Source organism: Hyperolius riggenbachi, chromosome 2 (genome assembly GCF_040937935.1).
Source record: "Hyperolius riggenbachi isolate aHypRig1 chromosome 2, aHypRig1.pri, whole genome shotgun sequence".
Lineage (NCBI taxonomy): Eukaryota > Metazoa > Chordata > Amphibia > Anura > Hyperoliidae > Hyperolius > Hyperolius riggenbachi.
The window spans coordinates 182133421-182159357 of NC_090647.1; the positions used below are offsets into that span (position 1 = coordinate 182133421).

Genomic DNA, 25937 nt, shown 5'->3' on the forward strand with positions numbered 1-25937 from the left:
GTTAATCACTCACAGTGGTGCTGGTCTATTTGAGGGGACCAATGGCCGCTTCCTGCTTGCAGCAATATTGTCATGACCATTCATTCACGCCCCAACTTGCAAGATTACTGGGTCGCCTACCAGAAGATCCAAGGGGCAGAAGAGGACAGCGAAGGACCGATTAGCTTGAAAGGAGATGGTGGAAACCCGAGGTATAGATAACACTTTTTTTTTATTCCTCATCTCAGGTTTACTTTAATTTGGAGTTTAATAATGATAGTAATACACTTTTTGAAAGTAAAAACACATTTCCCAAGACATCAGGTAGACTAGCATGTGAACCCATTATGTAAAGTACATGCATATTGCTGGCAGAAGTGGAATCCCAGGCGCACGCAGCAGTGATGCACAGCTCGGTGTGACAGGCAGCGGCCCCCCTCCCATCTCACTGCGGTGGTACCGGGGCACAGGGGGCTCACAAGCGGCCGCTGCGTGCGGTGGTGGGCGTGGCTTCGCTGTGCAGTGCTCCGGTGGGAGAAGCTGTGGGGGAGGGTACAAACTGCGAGAGTTTCCTCCTCACTCACCTGCTGCTGCTGGGACAGACGCGGTCCTCTGTGCGAGGAATCTGAGCAGGAGACAATAGAGAGTGCGCCGTGCTGGGAGCAGCCTGGGAGTCGGCAGGAGGTGAGTTCCGGGCGGGTGATACTATGTTATATGTGGGGGAGGTGAGAGTGCCGCTGGCAGGAGGGGCTCAGCATTGCCCGCTCATCACAAGTTGGGAAAAGTTTATTCCAGCCGCTGATTCCTGAGCGGAGAACTTCAGCAGAGGTAACGCAACTCCTGGAAACTTGTGACGTTCTGCAGCTCCTCTCATTATACTCGGTGTGCAGCAGCAGCAGCAGCGCAGAGCCTCCGTGCACAGCAATGCCTGCATGCCTTCCCACTGCTGTCTGGAGACCAGTATAACCAGCACTGGGCTGACATCAGCACTAGCATCTGTAGTTCTTAGGAAGGGAAATGTACATGTGGTGTTCAGTTTCCTGTGGTTACTGTAGGGAAACTTTTGGCAAAAGTTGTAAGAGAATCAGAAAATTGTTTTAGCCCAGGTGGCATCAGGGGAAGGTGTCAGACTCCGCATCCCCTCCACAGGACACCCTACTCAGAAGGAAAGCAGTCATGGTTTGTATATCTTAAAGGAACATTTCATTTGTTATACATTTGTAGCTGCACTAGTCTACACTTTACTGTTTTTAACAATGTTTCATTTTGTCTGCAGCTATCTAAGGATTTATGAATCTGTCAGTAAGCTCAAATTGTGCTACTTTGTAACCATGCCATCTCAGTGTACTCTGCAGTATTGTTGCCATGAGACTGTCCAGAAACTCCCACCTTGCTAGCAATTAGCAGCACAGGGCAGGAGCCACTCCTCTTCGGAAAAGTTCAATGTAATGCTGATCATATTGGCTAGCATGCAAATTGTATGCAACTTGGAACTGGCACAATGAAATGCACTTCTTGCTGATTTTTGTTTGGCCCATCTCCAGGTTGAATACAGTTTGCATTAAATGTGCATGCAAGTTAGAAACAGGATATAATGTTTTATGTGTACTGAAAACGAATTAAGCAGAAATCGTGTTTTCCATGAATCTTTGAATTACATGGAGCTTAACTTAAAGGACAACTGAAATGAAAGGGATATGGAGGCTGCCATATTCATTTCCTTTTAAATAATGCCTGATGCCTGGCAGCACTGCTGATCTATTTGGCTGCTGTAGTGTCTGAATCACACCAGGAACAAGCATGCAGCTAATCTTGTCAGATCTGACAGTAATGTCAGAAACACCTGATCTGCTGCATGCTTGTTCAGAATCTATGGCTAAAAGTATTAGAGGATCAGCAGGATTGCCAGGCAACTGGTATTGCTTAAAAGGAAATAAATATGGCAGCCTCCATATAGCTTTCACTTCAGTTGTCCTTTAATGCACAGTTCCCCAACCCTGTCATCAAGGGCGTACGTACGAAAAGGGCGTCGGGAAAAAAGGGCGCGTGGTATAAACGATAAATGGAAAATATCGTTTATAGAAATATTGTGTAGAATTTCGTTTATAAATAGTGTTTTAAGAATTTATAAATCACTAAATAATGTTTATGAGATCGGCAATTCTTAAAACGTTAATCTTCCCTATTTGTGAAGTGAAAATTATATTTACGTTTATTAAAAACCCTCCCTGTACCTATCCCTATCCCCTAGACCCCCTGTTGGTGCCTAAACCTAAGACCCCCCTGTTGGTGCCTAAACCTAAGACCCCCCTGTTGGTGCCTAAACCTAAGACCCCCCAGTTGGTGCCTAAACCTAAGACCCCCCAGTTGGTGCCTAAACCTAAGACCCCCCTGTTGGTGCCTAAACCTAAGACCCCCCTGTTGGTGCCTAAACCTAAGACCCCCCAGTTGGTGCCTAAACCTAAGACCCCCCTGTTGGTGCCTAAACCTAAGACCCCCCTGTTGGTGCCTAAACCTAAGACCCCCCTGTTGGTGCCTAAACCTAAGACCCCCCTGTTGGTGCCTAAACCTAAGACCCCCCAGTTGGTGCCTAAACCTAAGACCCCCCTGTTGGTGCCTAAACCTAAAACCCCCTATGGATAATAATGTTTTACACACATTAATAAATGTAAATTATTTTTTTGGGTGGATAATAATGTTTTAGAAATGTTTTAGAAATAGTGATTTAGTATCTTCATAAACGTTATTCGTCACGGGCTCATTTTGTAAACTTAAATTATCACAAACATAGTTATAAATCCTTAAAAATCTCCGGGCGCCGTTATAAATCCTTAAAAATCTCCGGCGCCGTTTTTTCCCTGTTCAGCGCCCATTAAACGATATTTATAATGGAAGTGAATGGGGCGCCCTTTTTGTCCACTTGTCTCATGCGCCCAAATCTACTGCTTCCCATCAAGGCCCACCAACAGTACATGTTTTGCAGAAAACCACAAACATTCACTGGTGAGGCAATAAGTGTCTCAGCAGAGCTGATTAACTACCTCTGTGGATTTCAACAAAACATGCACTGTTGGTGGGCCTTGAGGACAGTGTTGGGGAACACTGCGGAGCTTTAGTCAGCAAACATAAAGGGGCCCATACACCTAACGATCTTCCCGCCGATATACAGCCGATTCGATAACTGTGATCGAATCGACTGTGAAATCGTTGCACAAACGCTGACCGAACGATCGATTTCTGTCCAAAATCGATTGTTCCCGGCGATCTGTCCGTGCACAAGATTCGCTCGATCGCGGGCGGGTCGGGAGTGCGTCGGTGGCTGCGTTCGAATGACCGACGCAATACAGCAGCAATACATTACCTGATCACTTCTTCCTGTCCGGACAGGAAGTTTAAACAGTATAGCGCCCTCTACTGTTTAAACTTCCCCCAGCAGAAAGTTCAGTGAAGCTGGAGCCCGGAGTGGAGAAGAAACAGCGGAGACCGGGGGGCTCGCGCTGGCCGGATCAGGTAATGTATGCAGGGGAGGGGGGGGGGGAGGGGGGGGGAAGCAGCGGCAGCTTCACAGATTGTGATGGGTTTCATGCTGAAATCGATTCACAATCTCTTTGCAGTAAAGGCAGCCATACGATCCCTCTCTGATCATATTCGATCAGAGAGGGATCTATCTGTTGGTCGATCTGTTGGCAAATCAACCAGTGTATGGCCACCTTAAGGGGGATCAGTTACCCATTGTTCTGCTGGAACTCGAGAGGTCCTTCCTGCTTGGCAATTAAGGCAGCAGTCATTATTGGCTGTTTCATATGATTTAACTAGTGTGTTTGTGTACATACCTTCAGTCAGAAGTGGATTATAGTGATGTAATCTGTAAAAAGAAAATGACCCCTTTCTGGGCAGTTTTTCACAAGCTGCTATAAGATCCGGGCCCACAACGGAGTGGTTTAGATATTTTGGAAACCCCGGCAGCTGCTGTCACACACAGCCACCAAGTGGTGGTGCATAGAGCACGTGGCGAGGCTTGGGAGAAGCAGCAGAAGGAGTCGGTGCAGGTGAGCACCACACCATGATGATAAGAAAAGATGGGGGATTGAGTCTTCTGTATATGTAATATCCCATTTGTATTTGGCGAGCTATGACTAATGCTAGGTACACACCATTGCATTTCCTGGGAGATCGGCAGGGCAAAAATGATTGTTTCTGACGTGTCTGATTCGCTCCTGGCCAGCCCACTACTGCATACAATTTACCCCATTGTTGGAATTATTTATTTCAAACAGTTAATCTGCTAGGAAATTGGATTGCGTGTACCTAGCATAAGGACCTAGTGTCTGAAACGCGTCAGCTGCCTTCTTGTCTTTTTGGATGTGCTAAAGTTTCTGGATGTTATCATATCATGCTGTGCTGAACGGTGGCGTAGTGGTTGGCGCTCTTGCCTTGCAGTGCTGTGACCCGGGTTCGAATCCCCGCCAGGTCAACATCTGCATGGAGTTTGTATGTTCTCTATGTCTGCGTGGGTTTCCTCAGGGCACTCCGGTTTCCTCCCACATCACAAATACATACAGATAGGTTAATTGGCTTCCCGCCGAAATTGGCCCTAGACTACAAAACATACACTACACAATATATACATATGACTATGGTAGAGATTAGATTGTGAGCTCCTTCGAGGGACAGTTAGTGACAAGACTATACTGTACATACTCTGTACAGCGCTGCGGAAGATGTCAGCGCTATATAAATAATAATTAATTTCTGTGTATCGTCCTGTGGATGGATTGCCAGGCACTACCAGTGCGTAATGCCTGGTATGCATGATGAGATTTTCTGGCAGATTTACTGCCAGATCGATTATTTCCAAAACATTTTGATCTTATTTTCCGTTCACTTCTATGGAAAATCTAGAAGAAAGACAATGGGACATCAGATTGGACAAGTTGGAAATAATCATGATTCTGGTAAATCTGCCCGAAAATCTCATTGTGTTTACCAGGCATAAGTGGGTCAGAATCGGTCTATCCTTGTGTGTTCTCTGAAGCAGAGGAGATCACAATTGGGAAGGCTCAGTCCCTGTTTTTTTTTTGGGGGGGGGGGGAGGGGGGGACTGTGGCTGGAGTCCAGGTCTGTTCGGTATTCTGTTTCGGGAAATTGGTAAGTCGGTTTTTGTTTTTTGTTTTTTTGTTTGTTTTGTGGGTGAGGCCTTTAAAGTGTACCAGAGCTCTGTTAAATCAAGAGTTATACATACCCGGGGCTTCCTCCTGCCCCATCCACCCATCCACTCCCACGCCGCTGTCCTCCCCCGGGTTCCATTACTGCGGTCAGTCGGAGGCAGTCTACGCAGGAGAAGTGCGCTCTTTGCGTATCTCTCCAGCAGCTGCTGGAGAGATACGTAGAGGGCGCACTTCCCGTACCTCACACTAGCTCTGACTGACGGAAGTGCGGGACCCAGTACCGGAGCTGCAGACATCGGAGGACGGCAGGGTGGGAGCGATCCATGCGGATGACTGAAGCCCCAGGTATGTATAAATCTTTTTATTTGACAGAGCTCTGGTTTCCTTTGACAACAGTGGTGCATTGCAGTGCGGTGTAACAGCTACTTTGTAAAACCGCTTACCGCACTGCAATGCAGCAGCTGTGTGACATTCACCATGTGGTGGTAGCATGCCGGGTGGCATGAAAAAGTAGCCGGGTGAGATGAGAATGCAGGGCCAGTGCTTCTGTGAGCAACTCTGCTTTATAGCATAGGAGGAGGTGAGCCGATGACAGCTGGGTGGTCACCAAAACTAGCCGGGTGGAACACCCGGCTAAAAGAGCCTGGGGAGAACACTGGGTTGCAAGCAGTACGTTACTGCTAAATATGCGTGTTAACAGGTGCAGTAGAGCATACTTTTCATTGACTGTATGCTTCACTTTATGTGACACAGTAATAATGTGTGGTACAACTTTTTATTCTTTTCGTTGCTGTTATGTCATACACATGTCCATGATACTAGGCAACCACTAGGTGCGTGTGTATGCAGAACAGAGTGCACCCAGAGCCAGCAAGGACAAATGGAGGCCGTGTACAGGTAATGTATACCTTGCACTGGTCACCGGTGGGCCATTCCGGGAAGGCGGTCAGATGCGGTGTCGAGGCCGATTCTGGATCGATTTCAGCATGAAATTAATCGGGAATTGGCCTGCAGTGTATGGGCAGCTGACTGATCTCTCTCATCAGATTAAATTAGAGAGAGATTTGTCTTAGTCGAATCTGTCCTTCATCGCTAGATTTATGGCTAGCTTAACAATGGGGAACCACAATGGTACACAACATGCAATTTTCCCATTAGTTCATCGTGTAATTACCCATCATTCGATTATTTCCAGCATGTCTGCTCTACTTCCGATCGAGAAAGATGCTGCATATCAGATGCGAAATTTCCAGTCGATCTAATGGGAAAATTGCATGGTGTGTACCAGGCATAAGGCAGGCAACACTTAACATTAGGGAGGACAGTGATGAGGGTTCTGTCACATTTGTACATCGTCCCGAATTTGCACGCAGTTACCGCCGGGCACCCGATCGAGCAAGTCGGCCCAACATCTTGCAGTATGCGCGATCGACTTATGGTAACAATTTTGTCCTGAAATTGGTCGCATTGTCAGTTAGGCATGCACTTTTCAGCACAGATTTTCATTCGATTATAATAATTGAATCGCATGGTCGATTGGCCGCCAATGTGCCTGATGTATGGCTACCTTAATACTTTCTCTTGGTCTCCATCCCTCCTAATCCACATATAATTGTCATTTAAATCTTTCCCCTATACTCAGTCTTTCCACACTAGAGATAGCAGTTGATCACAAAGGAGAACTTTTCACATACAGGAAGTTGCAATGGACGCTGCACAAAAATCTGTTGTGCCAATTCCCATGTCAAAATATTTTGTGCAAGTGTTTTTACATTACATTTCTCACCCAATGCCTCTTACACCTCCCTGATAATATACTGTAGTGCCTTGTGCACAAGTGAGTACAGGCAGGTGAAAAAGGATTGTGTTCATGTCAACTGTCAAAGATTCCACTGTATGGGGAGGGGTAGAGAGATTTTATCTCCTAACACCCAGCATTTCAACTTTGCTTTAATAGATTGCTTACAGCTTAAAAACTATTATGCCAGAATTTTTCTTAAGCAGAAATTCACTGAATAGTTAAAACTCAACATTTTAGTGCTGTATTCAGCTAGGATTCTGCTTCGGAGCTGAGATTTAGATACAAATGTATCATGTTTGGAATGTAAATAAACAAGTCTGTCTGAGAGAGCACAGAGGGCTTCCCAGACAGGCTTTTATGAGGTTTATTTACATTCCAGACATGATACATTTGTATCTAAATCTCAGCTCAGAAGCAGAATCCTAGCTGAATACAGCACTAAAATGTTGAGTTTTAACTATTCAGTGAATTTCTGCTTAAACAAAATTCTGGCATAATAGTTTTTAAGCTGAAAGCAATCTATTAAAGCAAAGTTGATAAAGCTGGGTGTTAGACCGCTTTAAAGGGATACTGTAGGGGGGTCGGGGGAAAATGAGCTGAACTTACCCGGGGCTTCTAATGGTCCCCCGCAGACATCCAGTGTTGGCGCAGCCACTCCCCAATGCTCCAGCCCCGCCTCCGGTTCACTTCTGGAATTTCTGACTTTAAAGTCAGAAAACCACTGCGCCTGCGTTGCCGTGTCCTCGCTCCCGCTGATGTCACCAGGAGTGTACTGCGCAGACACAGACCATACTGGGCCTGCGCTGTGCGCTCTTGATGACATCAGCGGGATCGAGGACACGGCAACGCAGGCGCAGTGGTTTTCTGACTTTAAAGTCAGAAATTCCAGAAGTGAACCGGAGGCGGGGCCGGAGCATCGGTGAGCGGCTGCGCGGGCACAGGATGTCTGCGGGGGACCATTAGAAGCCCCGGGTAAGTTCAGCTCATTTTCCCCCGACCCCCCCCCCCCCCCCCCCCCCTACAGTATCCCTTTAAGATGCCCCTGATTTCAACAGGACACCTACGTCACTTCACACTTTAGTATATCAGACCCATTAAATCCTGTTTGGTCATTATATTAAAAACGCATTTAAAATTCTTTGTGTCACACGCAATAGACAAGGCACATATTTCCCAGGGGCAAATTGTTTATCATTTTATTGAAGTTGTAGGGTGACTTGCATGGCCAGTTATTCTGGACTGTGTACTGCTGACATTTGAATGGTTTCAGCATTTAGCATATCATTGCACCATCATCATGAGAATCTTCGTGTGGTGCCTGTGCGTCTCCTTTCAGCTTCTGTGTCCTGTCATACATATGTTTACACCTTTGCTTTTATGAGCTGAATTATGGAAAGGTTTTTGTGCAAACACAGTGTGAACTATATTCACTTAATGACATAAATGCAGACTTGCCTTTTTTTCAATACTCCTGTAAATTGTTATATTCATTTTAATATAGTTCCAAGTTCCTCATGTGCCTGTTTCACTGAGGTTCTTCTGGAATGGAGTCATTGGAGCTCATTTGAGATCTGAGGAAACCATAAGAGTCTTGATGCAAAAAGTTTCCAGTAGCTGACATCAGATCATAGTGAGGGCTGTGGAAAGTGATTAGCATGTGTCGCATGAATACACCTGAGGTGAGCATTCTTCTGGTAAATACAGCAGAGGGTACTGCAGTCACACAAGCATTTATTTACCAAACTTTCTGCAATGTTTGCTGTTATCTGATGTGATTCAGGCAAAGATTGTGCCTAATAGACACACTTGAGGTAGCCATACATCTAGCGATGATGGGCAGATTCCACCAAGAGACCAATCTCTCTCTGATGGAATCTGACTAGAGAGAGATCTGTCGGCTGCCCATACACCGCAGGCTGATTCCTGATCGATTTCATGCTTAAATTGATCAGGAATCGTCCTTGTGATGCCGCATCCGCATATACTTGGGCGCGTGTGATGTCACACACGCTCATGGTACTCCGGCAACCACATGGGGCATGTGTATGCGGATTATGGACATAGCCAGCGGCGGACACAGACAGGTAAAGTACAGTGACGGGGGGAGATTTGGGGTGTGCACACTTGACATTAGGGGGAACAGGCCCAGGGGTTTTGTCGCATCTGTCACTTGTCTCGATATCACTCGCCATACTGCAATGCACACGATCGACCACGACGGCCCGTCATCTTGCAGAATATCTAATTGATGCATGAGACCAATTTCGACCTGAAATTGGTCGCATCGTTGACCGGGAGTGCTCTTGGCACAGATTTTCATCCGATTGAATAACTGAATAGGATGGTTGATTGGCCACCAAGTCGATAGATGTATGGCCACCTTTTTAGTTAACTTGGGCCAAATTTTCTAAGCCACTTTTTGATTAACCTGTGTCGACAAATGTAGGAAAAGCTTCGTATATCGGGCCCTATGCAAGAAGCTGTAAGGCATCTTTTCCACAAGCAGCTGAAGGCAGTGAATTCACCACCTGTAAAATTTTATGTACTTTTATTCTACTGCCGCCTCTGTTCACCTACCAGTATATTCAAGTCCACCCCAGGTGGAGGGGTGATCTACTCTTTTTCTCCTATCTACAGAGAGTGACTTCTTAATCCTGAGTGAGGACACGTCTAATCTCCTCACCTGCCTATTGAGTGGTTACCTGAGCGGTAACCCATGTTTGTGAGTATTACCATCTCACTGTCTCAATTATTCAATCTGTCTTGACATACTACACCATATTGGGCTCTCGATTTCTCTTCAATTGTAGTCGCCACCTGTAAAGCTGATCCTGTCCACTGGCCGGACGCCTGCCCATACTCAGCACAGGCAGAGGACCGGTGGCCCCCCCATGGAGTTGTATCTGAGGACAGTGGTGACCTCAATGAAAGGTGTCATTAACTGGGGAGGAGGAAAATCCAGATCAGTGGTGTTCTCTGTTGTTTAAAGGCCTTAAACCATATGTACAAACCTAGAACATAAAGCACTTGGGGCCTGATTCACAAAGCGGTGCAAACTTTTTCGCTGACTTTTGCGTGCGCAATTTGCTGCGATTCGCATGATCGCGGACTTTTACATGCGCAATTTGCAGCAAATTGCGCGTGTAAAAGTCCACGATCGCGCGAATCGCAGCAAATTGCGCGCGCAAAAGTCCGCAAAAAAGTCCGCAAAAAAGTTTGCACCGCTTTGTGAATCAGGCCCTTGCTGATACTATACGGAGTGGGGTTGCAGATGGTGTATTTGTTTTATCAATTCCTGGAGAGCCAGCTGTTCTGTGACAAATTGGGTAGCTGCCTTTCATTGTGACCTGCAAAAGCAGTAGCAGTAGCAGTTTATGCCAACATCTTCCATAGCACTGTACAAGGTTCAAAATGGACAATAGCGACCATAGGACCATAAATGCATAACAGAAGTACTGTACAGAATACGCGCATGGTTTGTGTGTACATTACAATGTCAGCAATACCGGTACATTTTCATTTGATAAAGTTCAACAGAAACAATAATCACTAGAGGCTGGACCCTTGTGAGCTTACAATTTACAAGGTAGTAAGGTGGAGGCACTAGGTGAGGAGATGAAGGGCTAGTGAATGAGACAGTGAGCCTCAACGTCTATCACAGATTATAAGCTTGTCTGAAGAGGTGTTTTTAAAGAACAAGTGACACCCATGCTAACCTAGAAATAAAAAACACATCTACAAGTAGATAAATACTACTTCTGCTTACATAACAGATGCATTGCACTGTCCACGTTATGATTCCTGTGAATATTATAAAGTAAAAGCAGAGAATCCTGTTTTAGACAGTTTCCATCTTGGTAAGCTTTGAATTAGGCCTGGAACCCACTATAAATCGCTAATTGCAATCGCTAGCGTTTTGTATGAGTGGTTTGTAAGCGATTTCATGAGCGTTTTCTGTTGATTTGGGTAGGGATTTTAAAAAGCGTAAGTGTTTTGCCAGCGATTGTTTAGCAATTAGCGGTTTAATTCTGATTGGTCCTTTCAAGAATTTTTTTTTTTTATAGTGTACAGTAATGTAAAAACGCTAGCAAAATCGTTCTGTGTAGGTTTTGACGAGCGATTATGCCAGCATTTATATACTTTACATTTCAGAAACGCTAAAAATGCTGCATGTTCTTTTCTGCTGTTATGAATTCGAAAACGTAGGTTTTTTTTTTTATGCAGGATTAGCATTTTTATCACTTAATGCACTCAGAGCAGTTGCTGTTGAAGTTTGATTTTTATGGTGACAATCCCACTTTAAAGGGCACCCAGGGTGAGAGCTTTATGGAGGCTGACAAATGTATTTTCTTTTAAAGGGGCCCATACACTTATACTATTTCCCGCCGATATATACAGCAGATTTGATCACTGTGATCGAATCTGCTGTGAAATCGTTGCACAAACGCTAACCGAACGATCGATTTCCGTCTGAAATCGATCCTCCCGTCGATCTGTCCACGCAGGAAGAGTTCGCTCGATCGCCGGCGGGTCGGGAGTTCCTTGATAGCGGCGTTCGAATGTCCGACTGACCCTAGCGGCAATACATTACCTGATCCAGCCAGCGCGTATTCCCCCCCCCCCCCCTCCCTCCCCCCCCCCCCCCCCCCGTCCCTGTTGCTCCTTCTCCACTGGGCTCCGGCAGGCTTCACTTCATCCTGTCCCGACAGGAAGTTTAAACAGTAGAGCTCCCTCTACTGTTTAAACTTCCCCGGACAGGAAGTACAGTGAAGCTGGAGCCCAGAGCGGAGAACACAGCGGAGACTGGGGGATTCTCGCCGGCCGGATCAGGTAATGTATGCAGGGGGGGAGGTTGTTCAGCGGCAGCTTCACAGATGGTGAATCGATTTCATGCTGAAATCTATTCACAATCTGTTTGTAGTAAAGGCAGCCATACGATCCCTCTCTGATCAGAGAGGGATCTATCTGTTGGTCGATCTGATGGCAAATCGACCACTGTATGGCCACCTTAAAGAGAGTCTGAAGCGAGAATAAATCTCGCTTCAGACCTCATAGATAGCAGGGGCATTTGTGCCCCTGCTATAACGCTGCTATCCCGCGGCTTAACGGGGGTCCCTTCACCCCCAAATCCCCTCGGTGCAGCGGGGGAGTGCTTCCTGGTTGGGGCAGGGCTAACCGCCGCAGCCCTGCCCCACGCGCATCTGTCAGCGCGTATCTCCGCCTCTCCCCCGCCCCTCTGTCTTCCTTCACTGAGAGGGGCGGAGGAGAGGCGGCGATGCGCCGCTGATAGACGCGACTGGAGGCAGGGCTGCAGCCGTTAGCCCTGCCTCCACGAACGACCAAGTCTACGACCAACTATTGCGGGGGTGGGTTTGGGGGTGAAGGGACCCCGTTTAGCAGCGCGATATCGGCGGTTTAGCAGGGGCACACATGCCCCTGCTAACTATGAGCTCTGAAGCGAGATTTATTCTCGCTTCAGAGTCTCTTTAAAGGACAACTGAAGTGAGAAGAACTGGAGGCTGCCATATTTATTTCCTTTTAAACAATACTGGTTGCCTGGCAGCCCTGCTGGTCTATTTGGCTGCAGTGTGTCTGAGTAACACCAGTAACAAGCATGCAGCTAATATTGTCAGATCTGACATTGTCAGAAACGCCTCATATGCTGCATCCTTGTTCAAGGGCTATGACTAAAAGTATTAGAGGCTAAGGATTAGCAGGACAATCGGGCAACTGGTATTTGTTAAAAGGAAACAAATATGGCAGCCTCCATATCCCTCTAGCTTCAGTTGTCCTTTAAGCAATGCACATTGCCTGACTGTCCTGCTGATCCACTGCCTCGAATACTTATAGCCATAGACCCTGAACAAGCAGGCGTAGCTGATGTTTGACAAACAAAACTGACAAGATCCGACACGGGCTTGTTTCATGTGTGTGATTGAGATACTACTGATGCCAGAAAGACAATCAGGACTGTCAGGCAACAGGAAATCTTCAAAGGAAATGAAATGAATATGGCAGCCTCTATACGTCTCTTACCATGGGTTCCTTTTGGATGCATTTGAAGGTTTCCAGCCTCAGAGTATGACTAACATGCTGTGGCAGAGAGCTCCAAAAGAGAGTTGAGACTGGTTAGAGCATGCATGAACGTTTTACCATCCTGGTTCAGGTGAAACATTTCTGTAGCAGGAGCAGCATTGCGGTCAGTAAACGAGCGCTTTTAAAGGGAACCTGAAGCAAGAGTTGCGATATATGGTGGTGGCTGCCATATTTCTTTTCTTTTAACCTATACCAGTTGCCTGACAGTCCTGCTGATCTTTGGATGCAGAAGTGTCCGAATTACACACCTGGAACAAACATGTAGCTAATCTTGTCACTTTTGTCAGAAACATCTGATTGGCGCGCTTGTTCAGAGGCTATAGCTAAAAGTATTATCGGCAGAGGATCAGCAAGACAGGTATTGTTGGAAAGAAAATAAGGACAGCCTCCATATCTCTCGCACCTCAGGTGCCCTTTAAGGTCATCAATAAAAGCTTTCAATTTACTGACGGCGAAAGTAGTTAACACTTTGCGAACCAGCTAAACAGAAGCCGTCACATCTAGATAATGGCAAACTGAAGTCAGTCCTAATTTAGCTTAGCTTGCTTTTTACACTACACTACATTCTATAGATGTTAATAAGCAAGTGTTTTGTTTAGAAATCTCCACTATTGCTGCAGTGCTTGGTCTACATTGTCCGCTGATTCAGTCACAAAGTGGTATTTGGGTTATTAAAACTTAAAAGTATATTATTTTTTTTATTATTTTGGCAGTCGGTTTGCCAACATCTTTGGGACAATGCAACCTTGGCTTACTTGAGCTGCCTGTATTATCCTGTGGAGAGTCTGTAGTGCTAGTATGCTCATTCTTTGTATCAGGAAATTGATGGGTAGCAATGTCTAAATGTAGGTGAAATAATTGGCACCCTTTCGCTTATAAAATTTAGCATTCATTGGATTATTAAAACTTTGTTGTGTCACCATTCCAAAGATCGTAAAACCCCCAACTATTCGGAAAATCCCTGTCTTATAGCTCTTTAACAGACATGCTTGGTATTATGTAGACAAGTCAGATGGCAGGAATACGGTGAGTGTAAAGGTGCCCATTAACTGTGCAATTTTTGCATCAGATGTGATCTTTTGATGCACATTTTACGATGGATTGTAAGTTAATTCTTGATAGTCCACATAAACAGCCAAAAAGATCATCAGCAAGATGTCAGGTAACTGGTATTGTTTTAAAGGAAATAAATACGTCAGCCTCCATATTCCTCTCAGTTAAGGTGGCCTTCAAAGTGACACTGAAGCGGGGAAAAAAACTTATGATATAATGAATTGTAGCTGTAGTACAGATAACTAAAAGAACATTAGCAAAGAAAAGTCTAATTTTTATTTTCAGTTATATAACCTTTATTTTCATAACATTGCATCATTCTATCATATTTGCAGTTACAAACATACACTGCATGAAACAGAGCAGAGCTAATGACCCTTTGAACTTCCCTGCAGTAAAAACTTATCTGAAGCTGCCTCTTACTGTTTCTTTGATGTATAAGTGCTTCAGAAAAAAGGACAGTCTCTGACCCAAGTTGGGTCAGAGAATCTCTTTTGCATAGATAACTGAAATTTCTTCACTCTTCCTGTACTGGAAACAATGAGACTCTGTTCTTTGCTACTAGTGTTCTATTTCTTAGCTGTACTACACATACAATTCATGATATACGTTTATTTTCACTTTAGATTCCATTTAAGTCTGTCTTCCAGTTATCAGAAGGCACATGGGGAGTTTTAGAAGTAGTGATTTGCATGTATTGTAATAATCAGCCCATCTTCCATTACTGCCCTCTAGTGGCTAGAAGGTTGATAATTTTTTATTATCAGCTAGAAAATTTGGTTATAGGAACAGTTGGATGAGCAGTATGGCCACAGACCTTGTCATTGTTGCCTACATGTGATCCTTTAAGGCTGCTTTCACAGTGGGACGTTACAGGCGCACATTATAGCAGCCTGTAACGCAGCCCAACTCGCAGTAATGAAAAAATCAATGGGCTGTTCACAGTGCCCATGTTGCGTTACATTGTAACGCTGCACGTTCTATGAATGTGCAGCATGCTGTGCATTATACGCGTTTTTAGCCGCGTTAGACTGTTTGCACATGCTCAGTAATGTTTTATTGTTTTTTTGTGTGCAGGAGAGGAGGAGGAGAGAGTCCACTATTTTGCCCAGCCACATGGCTAATTTTCACTGCCCTGCAATGCCAGTTCTCTGCCTGCTAGCAATGATTCACATGAATCATTCTCGGTTCTGTGCTTGCTAGCAATGATTCATATGAATCATTGCCGGTTCTATCGAACGAAAACGGCGTACCAAGAGCCGCATAACGCGGCTCTATGTAGCGTCCACCTTTAGCATAACCGTACATTGCGTTAAGGGAACGTTATGCGACATTAACGTCCCCTGCAACGCAACGTCCCACTGTGTAAGAGCCCTAAATGGATAAGTGCACTTGTTCTTGTTTAAAACGACCCCTTGCATGAAAATCTTAATGAGTTTTACTTATTTCTGATCATTTTTTTTTCCTTAGGTAGCCATGGAGTGGAATGTAAATTCAGACGTATCTTGTGATTTAGCGTTTTCAGAGGCACAGAGGTGGATAGAGGTAATGCTTTTTATTTCTCTTCTTACAGAAGCTTGACTTTTGATAACTTTCAGAGGTTTAGTGGTTTTGGCCAAGGGAATTGCATTGCATGCCAGCATGTTGTTAAGCATTACTGTCCTTCCCTAAAGGCATGATGCATGAAATACAATTATAGGACAGCTTTTCAACTGTATGTAGGTTTCATAGTGCAGGAATGAAGGCGTTTTGTTAGTTTTCTAGGCCCAGCTATTTAATGCAAACAATTTCCATGATCCCATACCGTATAGGGAAACGAGTCCGTATAGTTTACATGACTGGACGTTTGTAAGAGTTACTTGAAGAATTTAACTGTGTGCAATGAAATGTTTAATAGCTTTGAGAAAGGGTCCTAAGAATTCTTGTTCCAGAAGCTGAACAGCATTCATATACATGGTAAAATTACATGAATCATTAAGTTTCTTTCTATCACCCTACTGAATACATTTATGAATATCCTGTATTTTGAAGAAATGTCTATAGGGAGGAAAGCCTATTCAGCTTTGTATGCAGCACATAAGAGCTGACTTGAGATTATGGTTTCAGAAAAAAGTTGCTACTCATTAAACTGGTGACTCCCTGAAATTCACATATTTCTGGACATTAGATGCCCAGTAATGGCCACCACACTCCTTAGTCATGAAACAAATCTCCGCCAAAAGAATTCGCATCTTCAAAGAGAGACCTGTTACCATAACTGTTTTGATATTAAATATTGTGAGTTTTGCTATCTCTAAAAAGGTTTTCAAATTAACCCTTTTTCCTACAGGATTCAGCTAGAGTTAGAATTAGCGCATTCGCACGCTTTTATTGCGGATTGGTGGCAGCCTCCTGGCCTCTATATGAGAGCACAGATTGTATCGATTGTATGTACAATCGAAATTGGACTGTGTGTGTGGACTCACCAACCAATCCAAAAGGTTACTTTGCCTGCAGTTCCGACTGCCTTCAGGATTCCCTCAGGGTCTGAGGCTTTATGGTAAACTGCAGCAAAGGGAACAGGAATTGGTGGGTGACTGCGCATACGTCACATTGGTCGGCTGTTGCCGAGCTATGATCATTCCAGTTATTGCCTATTCTTTCTGCTTGTCATGACAAAGGACGGGAGAAGGTATACAACACCCACCTCCTTTTACAACTCCGCCCTCTGGCAGAGGAAGAGTTAAAACCAACAATGCTGGACAGAGAGGGGAGTATTTTGGCCAGCCATCCCATACCATCAAAGGATTTGCATTCCAAGATTTCTATCTTCCACAGAACTTTCCATAACTGGACTTTAAATCTTCTGTTGGACTTCATATCACAAAGGACACGGTAACTTGATAAACTGCTCAGACTGTAATCAGCTATTATTTTCATATTGAATCCTTATTATTTCTGTATCAATTTGTTTCGATTGCTATATTTTTGTTCTGCATTATTTCATTAAATAAACTATTAAAAAATCGTTCGTCTAAGTGCTGTTCTGAAACAAATCTCCGCCAAAAGAATTCACATCTTCAGAGAGACATGTTACCATAACTGTTTTGATATTAAATATTGTTAGTTTTGCTATCTCTAGAAAGGTTGTCAAATTAACCCTTTTTCCTACAGGATTTAGCTAGAGTTAGAATTGGCGCATTCGCACGCTTTTATTGCGGATTGGTGGCCTCTATATGAGAGCACAGATTGTATCGATTGTATATACAATCGAAATTGGACTGTGTGTGGACTCGCCAACCAATCCAAAAGGTTAATTTGTCTGCAGTTCTGATTGCCTTCATGATTCCCTCAGGGTCTGAGGCTTTATGGTAAACTGCAGCAAAGGGAACAGGAATTGGTGGGTGACTGCTGCGTAATATGTTGGCGCTTTATAAATACAATAAATAAAATAAATAAATAAAAATAAATGGTAGACTGGTGTAGGGTGTTTATGCATATTTTTTTTTTTTTTAGAAAGGTTATATTTCACATATTCAAACCTCAAAGTTTGTATAAGGTCTATAATAATAATAATAATAATAATAATAATAATAATAATAATAATAATAATAATAATAATAATAATAATAATAATAATAATAATAATAATAATAATCTTTATATGTGTTTATTTTAAAGGCCATCTCTAAATGGAGGTCTAAATGTACCTCTACTTAGCTTAGTAATCAATTTTCTTTCTGTTTGTGTCCAGTCATTGTATCCCATGGTTCTTTCACTAGCGCAGGGGTTTCAAATACAAAGCAGCTGAAATTGAACACTGAGACTAAGTGGCGGGCCAACATCAATGTCCAGTGGCTGTCCTCCCTCCCCTATCAGGTTACCTGGTGTCCAGTGGCCCCCTTCCCTCCCCTATACAGTTCCATGGTGTCTAATGCCTCCTCCTGCCCCTATACGTTCCCTGGTGACTAGTACTAACACCCCATCCTCCACCATATGGCTTCCCTGGTGATTTAGTGCTTCTCCTCCAATATGGCTTCCCTGGTGGTCCAGAGTGGGCCAGACGTAATGCAAAATGGTGGAACCACTTGAGATTTAAATTTGATAGCTCTGCAGGCCATGCCATTGACATATATGCCCTAGTGCCACTTGTACAACTAGTAATTCGATGACTAGAATGATAAACAATGCAGCTTTCCTGCATGCTTGGTGTACACTGCATATTCACTTCTTACACAAGTGCAATAAGGGACAGAAACAGCTGTTCAGGTTGTTTAGGAGACCCCCCCCCCCCCCCCCCAAAAAAAAAAAAAACAAACAAAAACAAACGTTGTTTGTTATGCATTCGCAAATATGCTAGTAGAATAGCATTTTTTTTTTTTTGGGTCTTTACCGTCTTGTATGCTAATTTATTTGAATGAAAACGTATTCTTATGCAAATGGTTAAAAGTGCCTTACTGTCAGCTAAATCGCAGAAGACAGGTCTTCTTTTTCTGTCCCAAAGTGGTATTGCTTTGTATCATTTTCCATGTATAATAACGATGTGGTGGAAATGGCTGCAAATTGAGTAAAATGAAAGTTGTTTGAGTAGTGGCATAGTTCCCTATTCACCTTTCTGTGTTTTCACGTTGTTGTTGTTGTTGTTATTATTATTATTATTATTATTCTTTAACAGATATACACTACAAGTACTACATCTGTTTAATACCCAATCCAGCAACACTTCATGGAACTCTTCTTTTTAAATATGTACGTATAACTGTAAATTGATTAATAAATGATGGTAACACTAAGTTGGCCTATAGGTACATGGCATCCTCTTCAGTTCTTGTTTTATCTGATGGCTAAGCTAGTACAATATAATGTTACTGTTCCCAAATACGGTAATGTGTTTTCATTGGCAAAACAATCAGTAAACAGGTAGAATTGCCTTTAGATCCTGGGATTCTTGTTTTACCTGCTAAGCCACAGAGCTGCAGCGACTCTTCCCACCCGGAGGAATTTCTAGGTGGGTGCATTTGATCTCGCATTTCACTGGAGCTGAAAAGGCTCCTATACACTGCAGGACATATTATTGAATCTAATCTATTCAGAGCATCAAGTCACATAACAAAATTTAGAAAAACAAAGGCCCTCTTGATTGATGCTCAATTTTATTAGTGTACCGTTGATCTGGAAAGACTTTTCCTTATCTAATAAAGCGGGTGGCAGTGGTGAGCTATTGACAGCTGCATTAGCTTTGTACTGCATTAAGCTGTATAATCAGCATTGGATCACTTTCCTGCTAGAGTCTGATTACAATCAATGTTCTCAGTGGTTTACCTAATCCAAAAGTGAATGGCCAGCTTTAAAGAGGAACTCCAGTGAAAATAATGTAATAAAAAAAAAAAGCGCTTCATTTTTACAATAATTATATCTAAATGATATAATCAGTGTTTGCCCATTGTAAAATCTTTTAAATTTCTGATTTACATTCTGACATTTATTAAATGGTGACATTTTTACTGTTGGCAGGTGATGTAGCTGCTGCATGCTTTTTTGGCAGTTGGAAACAGCTGTAAACAGCTATTTCCTACAATGCAGCAAGGTTCACACAGGAAACTGCCAGGAGTGCGTACTTGAGTTTTTTGTGGAAGGGGTTTCACAACAATATCAGTCATACAGCACCCCCTGATGGTCTGTTTGTGAAAAGGAATAGATTTCTCATCTAAAAGGGGGTATCAGCTACTGTTTGGAATAAAGTTCAATTCTTGGTCGGAATTTCTTCTTAAAGTGCTCATAATGTTTGCACTTTTTTTTTTTTTTTTTTTTTTTTGCCACTCTTTGAGGGAACAATTTTGCTGTCATTTCTTTGGTCACTTGTCATGCTCTCGTCCTCCCTGTCTATTTATTACACTTGCACTTTTGCTCTTACGCTCATTGTAGTATTCTTACAGTACATGGTGAGGGATTGACCTTCTATTATTAATCTCATGTCATATGATGCAACTTATACACCCCTGCCTTCATTGTGTTTAATGGTGTCTCAATTGTTTTTTAATTATGTACCAATATAATTTCTCTATTTTGATATGCGTACATGGACATTTTTTTTTTCTTTTAGATCTACTTTCTCTTTGTAGTTTAATTTTTTTATTTTGTTTTCATAGAATAGATTCCATAAGGTGTTGGTTATCCTTTTCAGATTCCGAGTCATGTCAATATGATTCTGTGAGCAATTTCTAAATCGGTTTTGTTCAGTCTTCAACTGGCCAGTTTTGATGATCATGTGCCTCAAACTTCTGCTGTCCCAATGAGGTTTTTTGATGTAGCTCCTCACCACAAGGCTCAATGTTGTGTTCCTACTGAGATACTTTCTACTCACAAGAATTGTAGAGTGGCTTTCTGAATTTCCATAGCCTTTCTCAGCTTGAAGCAGCTCTGCCCTCTCATCAGTAAAGTCCCTCTCTGAACGTTTTTTTTAATTTTCTGCACCATTTTATGTAAACTCTGCACACTGTTAGACATACATGTCAGCACTTAGTAAAACCGTTCCTAATTTCAGTAAAATGAACAAGCAATTTTCTTATCGTGTCTCCTCTAGAGTCATACAGTGAAGACAGATATCAGACAAAGCTTAATTTCTCCAGCCTTCTCTGTTCCTCTTTGGACACCATTCCCATCTCAGACCACTTCCTTCCTCTTGTCCAGATATTAGTGTCCAAACTGTGCAAAAATCTCCTTTCAGAAATCTGTGTACAACTTCTGCATCACCACTTATACAAGGCACTTTTAGTGTTTTTATAACTGAAGCTTAGAATAATTTTTTTTTTTTTTTTATATCTATGTATCTATCTCAAAAGGTATAGTACGTGTGAATGTATTTTCAGAAACCTATTAAAGACTGAAATATAGTTTACTAGGGGTACGCTTACAGTATTTGTGTTGTCTTGCAATATGTCAGTTATAGTTGCACATTCAAGATGTGTGTGTGTGTGTGTGTGTGTGTGTGTTGCCATTGTGGTGCTTCTGATTCCATTGTAAGAACACAAGTCAAGTTTTTGCTTCCAGTCACCATGTATGTTATGCCTACATAATAAATGACAATGTGTGGCAACGTTACCGAAAGATGCTCATTTTAAAATCTGTTGCGATGTGGTGCATGCTGAGAAATATAACCTTCTTTGCTGTTAAGTAGAAGTCTTAGGAAAAACATGCAGCATCATGGCCATAACCTATGTAAACCTGCTGAAATAGTATATTGTAAATATGTACCGTAAGCATGCTGAAATAATATATTGTAAATAGTAGTTTTGAATACCTGGAAAAATCAGAGCATTGTCCTGTATATAATTTTGAAGTTATCTGAAACGGACTTCTCTCGCTTTGCGGTTTTTATTGAACACTGGGTGTTTCTTTTCAGTTTGTTTACCAGTTTTTCCTTGCAGTGTAAATTTTGCAGCACAGTCTATTTTTGCTGGTGAGCCTCATCCATTACAAATGTGTGTTGTGAGAGTAAGAAGACATGTCCTTGTTTTTCAAATATAAAACTTTTTTTCTGTTTCTCTAGGCCAGGTTTTATCTGCAGGTTACAAGTTTCACTGAAAATTACCACCGAACTGTAGGCTTTGAATATTAAATAATCCAGGAGATTATACATTTCATGCTAAATTTACTTTATCATAAGAGTTTTCTATTAGGATCAATAGAGTATTTAATTGCAGATATGCACCTTTCTTAAAGGTGGCCATACATTTACAGTTTTATTTTTTTGCATCAATATCCTGACAATGCAAACTATTCCCCGCCCAAACTCCATTTCGTCTGAAATCAGTTGATAGCACAGGACAGAAAATTTTGATAAGTACCGGTAGGGCTGCACGATTTTGGGTAAAAATCGAAATTGCGATTTTTCTCTTTGAAATTGAGATTTCGATTTATTCACGACTTTTTTTTCTCAAAACGAGCTTTAGCGGGGGGCGGGGTCAGGAGCCTAGCTATGGCGGGCTCGGTGTCAGAAAATTTTGCTGTGAATTCGCATTGCATTTCAGGCAATGCACATTTGTAAAGCCTAAAGCCCTCTATGATGACCCCTCGGCTTAACAATGTGCGAGCGGTAGTACTAATGTGCGGCGTACGGGACTCTTATGAGCCGGGCAGCGAGGGGCGGATCCACTGACAGAAGCAGTGCATATTCATGAATGCTAATGAGCCGGGCGGCGAGTCCAGTCCGGAGCGGCACACACAGCTTCACCAATCACTGGATAGCGATGGTATGACGGCAGCGGTAGGTGGAGCTGTACAGAGTGTACAGCTCCGCCTACCGCCTCTGTCATTCCATTGCTTTCCAGCGATTGGAGAAGCTCTGTGCCGCTCTGGACTGGACTCTTCCCCCTTCCCCCTTCCCCCCCCCCCCCCCCCCCCGCCGCCCGGCTTATTAGCATTCATGAATATGCACTGCTTCTGTCAGTGGATCCGCCCCCCGCTGCCCGGCTCATAAGAGTCCCGTACGCCGCACATTAGTACTACCGCACGCACATTGTTAAGCCCCCAGCCCCCCCCCTCCCGGCTCATTAACATATGGAATATGCACTACGGCGTCTCTCCTCGGCGCGTAGCGGTAGGCGGACCATGCGGCCAAGCACGGGCACAGCGAGCACTAAAAACCGAAAACCACCGGACACTGACGAGCCCCAGATCGTCTTCACAGGAACCGCGGTTTCGGTTTAAAACCGGAAAATCGTGCAGCCCTAAGTACCGGGTCAGGAGGACATTGCTAGTAGTGGTTGATGCGACATAGCTACTCTCACCTGTCCACGCTGCGATTCCGGTCACTTCTCTCACCGATCCTTTCTCTCTTCACTCCCGAGTCCCAGGTGCCTATGTGACGTCCCAAATGCTGAAGGCCAAATGCTAGCAGTGGACAGGTGAGCGTAAGCTTCGATTACAGCACACACCACGGCGGGGGCTGGGAGACCCAGCAGGCGTACATGGCTTTTCAAAAGATTTCATGCTGAAATTGATTGAAAATCTGTAGTGTATAGAGGTATTCAATCAGATAGCTCCCCCTCCAATCAGATAATGATGGGAGAGGGATCTATCTGTTGGCGACATAGACAAATGTATGGCTACCTTTAGGTGGTCACAAACCATAGAAATGTCTCATATTTCTTTTCAATTCAAGGATTACAATTAATTTTTCTGTTTGTCACATTTGAAAACGCACGCACGCACGCACGCACGCACGCACACACACACACACACACACACACACACTTTGTCGGCAAGTATGAAAAAAAGATTGAATACTCTGAGAAAATTGGTTGGGAGTAAAGATTTAAGGTGGCAATACATCAGACGACTTGGTGGCCGATCGACCATCCAATTCGATTATTGTAATCGAATTGGATGAAAATCTGTGCCGCCAAGTGCATGCCCAAACATCAAAATAACCAATTTCGGGACGGTCGATCGCACATGCCGCAAGATGTTGGGCCGAAGTTGGTTGGTCGGGTGTGCGGCGGTATGGCGGCCAATTTAGGAACCAGCAAGGAAACCCTTGCTTCCGTAATGTATAGATGTGCCCATGTGTGCATTTATACATTACCTGCTTGGGGTCAGCCTCCACTAAATTTATAAATGCACACGCGGGGGGTTGGGGGAGGAGAGCACATTTATACATTGGATGGCAGTAGCGGTGCGGACGTGGCAGGCTCAGCCGATTCCCTGAAGATTTTATGCAGAAATCGGACAGGAATCTGCCTATAGTTTATGGGCAGCGTCAACCGAGAGACACATTTTCTCTCTAATTCAATTTGAGATAACTGGTACACTGTAGGAAATTGCAGCAACTCGGCAGTCAGTTACCTTTCTTTAGGAGGGGCATGCGGTCCTGCATATGCATCATGCAAACAGACAATCTTCACCCCAAGGCGCGGCTCCTGAACCTCATACAGGAAACCGTGCGGCGCTGTGTTTGACAAGGAAGGACACGAGCATGTGAACAAGCGCCAGTCAGGCGTGAAACAGCTGTAGTGCCGTCTGTTAAATCCCCCCCTGGTCACCCGAGCCCTGTACACCCCAGCACTAGCATCTGAACAGGTCTGCATACACCTATGTGTGTCTGATGTTTATGTACCAATGTGGCATGAAGACAGAATAAAGCGCTTAAAGTGACAGTTGCCTCGTCTGCCTTGATGTACTGTGTCAATTTGAGATAAATTTGTCTGTCGAATCTGCCCATAATCATCAGGTCTATGGCCACCTTAACCTCCCTGGCGTTCTATTAAGATCGCCAGGGCGGCTGCGGGAGGGTTGTTAGTTTTTTTTTAATCAAAAAAAAAAAAAAAAATTACGTTGGCTGCATGAAAGCCCACTAGAGGGCGCTCCGGAGGCGTAATTCTGATCGCCTCCGGCGATCAGAAGTAACAAGGAAGGCCGCAGTGAGCGGCCTTCCTTGTTTCGCTTACCTCGTCACATGGAGACGAGCGGAGTGACGTCATGGACATCAGCCGACGTCCTGACGTCAGCCGCCTCCGATCCAGCCCTTAGCGCTGGCCGGAACTGTTTGTTCCGGCTACGCTGGGCTCGGGCGGCTGGGGGGACCCTCTCTCGCCGCTGCACGCGGCGAATCGCCGCGCTGCGGCGGCGATCAGGTAGCACACGCGGCTGGCAAAGTGCCGGCTACGTGTGCTCCTTTTTATTTGACGCGAATCGGCCCAGCAGGGCCTGAGCGCCAGCCTCCGGCGGTAATGGACGAGCTGAGCTCGTCCAGACCGCTCAGAAGGTTAAGAAATTGACAATCTACCCTACATCACTCAATTTTCATAAAAATTGATCAGAAAAATCCACCATACCCGATCGGCTTGTATAGAAAAAAATGGGAAATCCGATCGGAATTGTTGCTCGAATAAAAAAAAAAAAAAAAAAAGATTTTTGGATAAATCTGATCTTTTTAATCGACTTGCTGTATAACCGGATCATTTCATTGTAGCATGTGGTCACCTTTAGTTTTAGTGGACTGCCGGATCTCATTTGACTTTGATTTAAAGAAGGCTAACAACCTATATTTAGACAGTTTCTTCAGAAGAAGTACTTCTGATAACTCTGAAGCCACTGAAAGTGAGAAACTGAATTGAGAGTAAAGGCAGCCATACACTGGTCGATGTGCCATCAGATCGACCAGCTGACAGATCCCTATCTGATCGAATCTGATCAGAGAGGGATCGTATGGCTGCCTTTCCTGCAAACAGATTGTGAATCGATTTCAGCCTGAAACCGATCACAATCTGTTGTGGTGGTGCTGCCGCCGCTCCCCCCGCCGGTATACATTACCTGAGGCTGGCTCCCGGGCGTGATGTCCCCGTCATGTGGCACCTCCGGCTCCGGCATCCGCATAGAACTTACGCTATCACACCAGTGACAGCGGAAGTTCAAATAGAGCGCCCTCTAGTTGTACTTCCGCTGTCACTGGCATGACAGCGGAAGTTATACGAGGATGCCGGAGGCGCCATGACGGGAGCAGTGACGGACGGGATGCCCGGGAGCCAGCAGCCTCAGGTAATGTATACCTGATCGGATCGGCCGCCGCTAGCGACGCGCTCCCTACCCGCGGGCGATCGAGGGTAATTTCCCGCACGGCGCGATCGACGGACCGATCCGATTTCGGGAGGAAATCGGATCGGCGGGTGCGTGTTGCGCGAACGATTGGCAGCAGATTCGATCCCAGTGATCGAATCTGCTGTCGAAACTGCCGCAAATCGGGCCAGTGTATGGCCACCTTAAGACTGACGCTGCCTTCATCATTCTGTGGTAACCAATGCCAGTTGCCTGACTTCTGTGCTGATGCTCTGCTTTAAGTCAAGGGCAAAGAATGAGCATGC

The 25937-nt window shown here is 44.2% G+C and overlaps 1 protein-coding gene across 1 annotated transcript in view; it reads left to right on the forward strand.

The window, feature by feature from the left end:
- The first annotated feature begins 563 nt into the window (after positions 1 to 563).
- The window catches only part of LMO7 (LIM domain 7), a 234079-nt gene continuing 208705 nt past the window's right edge, over positions 564 to 25937 (forward strand). Inside the window, exons 1-2 of the mRNA XM_068267863.1 lie at positions 564 to 663; positions 15568 to 15642. Of these exons, the coding sequence (XP_068123964.1) occupies positions 15574 to 15642 (69 nt within the window). The 5' untranslated portion in view covers positions 564 to 663; positions 15568 to 15573. The remainder of the gene's footprint in view (positions 664 to 15567; positions 15643 to 25937) is intronic.